The 2,044-nt window shown below is 38.1% G+C and overlaps 1 protein-coding gene across 1 annotated transcript; it reads right to left on the bottom strand.

The window, feature by feature from the left end:
• Positions 1-210: 210 nt before the first annotated feature.
• On the bottom strand, positions 211-1,155 carry LOC133049307 (olfactory receptor 10A6-like). Its single transcript, XM_061133321.1, has one exon. It carries the CDS (start codon positions 1,153-1,155, stop codon positions 211-213), a length of 945 nt encoding a protein of 314 aa, XP_060989304.1.
• Positions 1,156-2,044: the final 889 nt, after the last annotated feature.

Raw genomic sequence — 2,044 nt, 5'->3', positions numbered from 1 at the left:
ACTGTGTGACACCTAATATTAAGGAGTATTATGCATCTATGAAAAAAGAATAAAACTATTAATATATAAAGATGTTCTACTATATTATCAAATTTGTAGAACTCAAAAATTAAGCATATTCATACCAAGAAATGCAAACAGTCTTTACCATTTATTAAATTTAAATAAAGTCTAGTACTGCAGTAATATCACATAGACCTCTCAGCATAGTCAGAATATATGTAAATCCACTTTTCTTTGCCATAATTTTATCAAAGCTCTTTTCAGCTCACTGTTCCTCAGACTGTAGATCAGTGGATTCAGCAGAGGTGTTAAAAGTGAGTAAGACAAGGACATCAACTTCTTGGTTTCTGGGGAGTAGCCAGATTTAGGTTGTAAGTAAGTCATACTGGCTGTGCCATAGAAGAGGGTAACAGATGTGAGATGGGAGGCACAGGTGGAAAAGGCCTTTTGCCTCCCAGTGGTTGATGGCATCTTCAGGATGGCAAAGAGAATTCGAATGTAAGACAGAATGATCAACATGAAAGGAAGCATGATAATCAAAATGGTGCCAGTGAATGCATAGATTTCAAACAAAAATGTGTCTGCGCATGCCAGCTCTAGCACTGCTGGAGTTTCACAAGAGATATGATTGATTTCACTGGGGCCACAAAAGGGAAAACTAGAAACCCATGTCGTTTGTACAGTACCTAACACGAAACCCAAAGTCCATGAGCCTGTAATTAATTTCATAAAAACTCGTTTGTTCATAATCATTGGGTAGTTCAGAGGAGAGCAGATTGCAGCAAATCGGTCATAAGCCATTGTCCCTAGGAGAAAACATTCAGTCCCACCAAAAAAAAGAATAAAATACATCTGTGCAAAGCAGCTCACAAACGAAATTGACGTTTTTTCGTTGGAGAGGACCACCAGCATTTCAGGCATAATGACTGCACTGATACTAACATCCACCACAGACAAGTTCTGGAGGAACAGGTACATGGGAACATGCAGGCTCTGTTCCAGGCAGATGACAACTATAATGACGGCATTTCCTATCAGTGTCAGCAGATAAATAATCAAGAAAATCCCAAAGAGCTGCCCTTGGAGTTCAGGAAAGTTAGAAAAGCCCAAGAGGATAAACTCAACCACAGAGCTTTGATTTTGTCTTTTCATTTCAATAGTGGAGCATATTTTGCATTTATGGGCATAGTATATAAATTATGAAGTCACAATTCAATAGCTATGTTTTCATTCAACCCTAGATATTCTTAGGAGAAGATATAAAGAGGAATTCATCCTGACAGAAGTTCAGTTTGGCAATTTTGGAAGGTGCCCAATTATTCAAATTAATGAATCTTTTCCCAAAAAAAAGGAGGAAGTGAAGAAGTCTGGCTCAGAAATCTTGTCTGAAAAGTACAAAATAATATCAAAATTCTTTTCCAACTTGTGTAGCTTAAAAATGAAAATAGTCTTAAAACAACACAAATGTTTTATAAAGTATAAAAGTTAACAACTGGAAAAACAAACCCAAGAAATTTTTTATAACAGTCTAATAATTCAATGATACAGCACAGTCAATTGTTATTTATTATAACTTTTTGTCTAGTTCAAAATCCCTTTTGTGATTCAGTTGAATATGAAAACTCTGCAGAAAAACAAAAAGGGACTTGCGTTTCAGATCTTGCTGCTAAGTCACTTCAGTCGTGTCCGACTCTGTGCGACCCCATCGATGGCAGCCCACCAGGCTCCCCCATCCCTGGGATTCTCCAGGCAAGAACACTGGATTGGGTTGCCATGTCCTTCTCCAATGCATGAAAGTGAAAAGTGAAAGTGAAGACGCTCAGGCATGTTCGACTCTTAGCGACCCCATGGACTGCAGCCTACCAAGCTCCTCCGTCCATGGGATTTTCCAGGCAAGAATTCTGGAGTGGGTTGCCATTGCCTTCTCCGTGTTTCAGATCTTAGGTGGTCTGTAAATAATGTGAAGTGACTTCAGTTTATTGATTTTTTCATAGACTGCAAAATAATAGTCAATTATCTTGCAATTGGCCTTCATAGAAAA

The sequence above is a fragment of the Dama dama genome, chromosome 1 (genome assembly GCF_033118175.1).
Source record: "Dama dama isolate Ldn47 chromosome 1, ASM3311817v1, whole genome shotgun sequence".
NCBI lineage: Eukaryota > Metazoa > Chordata > Mammalia > Artiodactyla > Cervidae > Dama > Dama dama.
The sequence above is the reverse complement of the archived record's forward strand: the minus strand, read 5'-3'. Positions and strand labels throughout refer to the sequence as shown.

What these genes read in the sequence shown, in the direction of transcription:
- LOC133049307 (XM_061133321.1), bottom strand. Translation starts at nt 1,155, where the DNA reads ATGAAAAGACAAAATCAAAGCTCTGTGGTTGAGTTTATCCTCTTGGGC.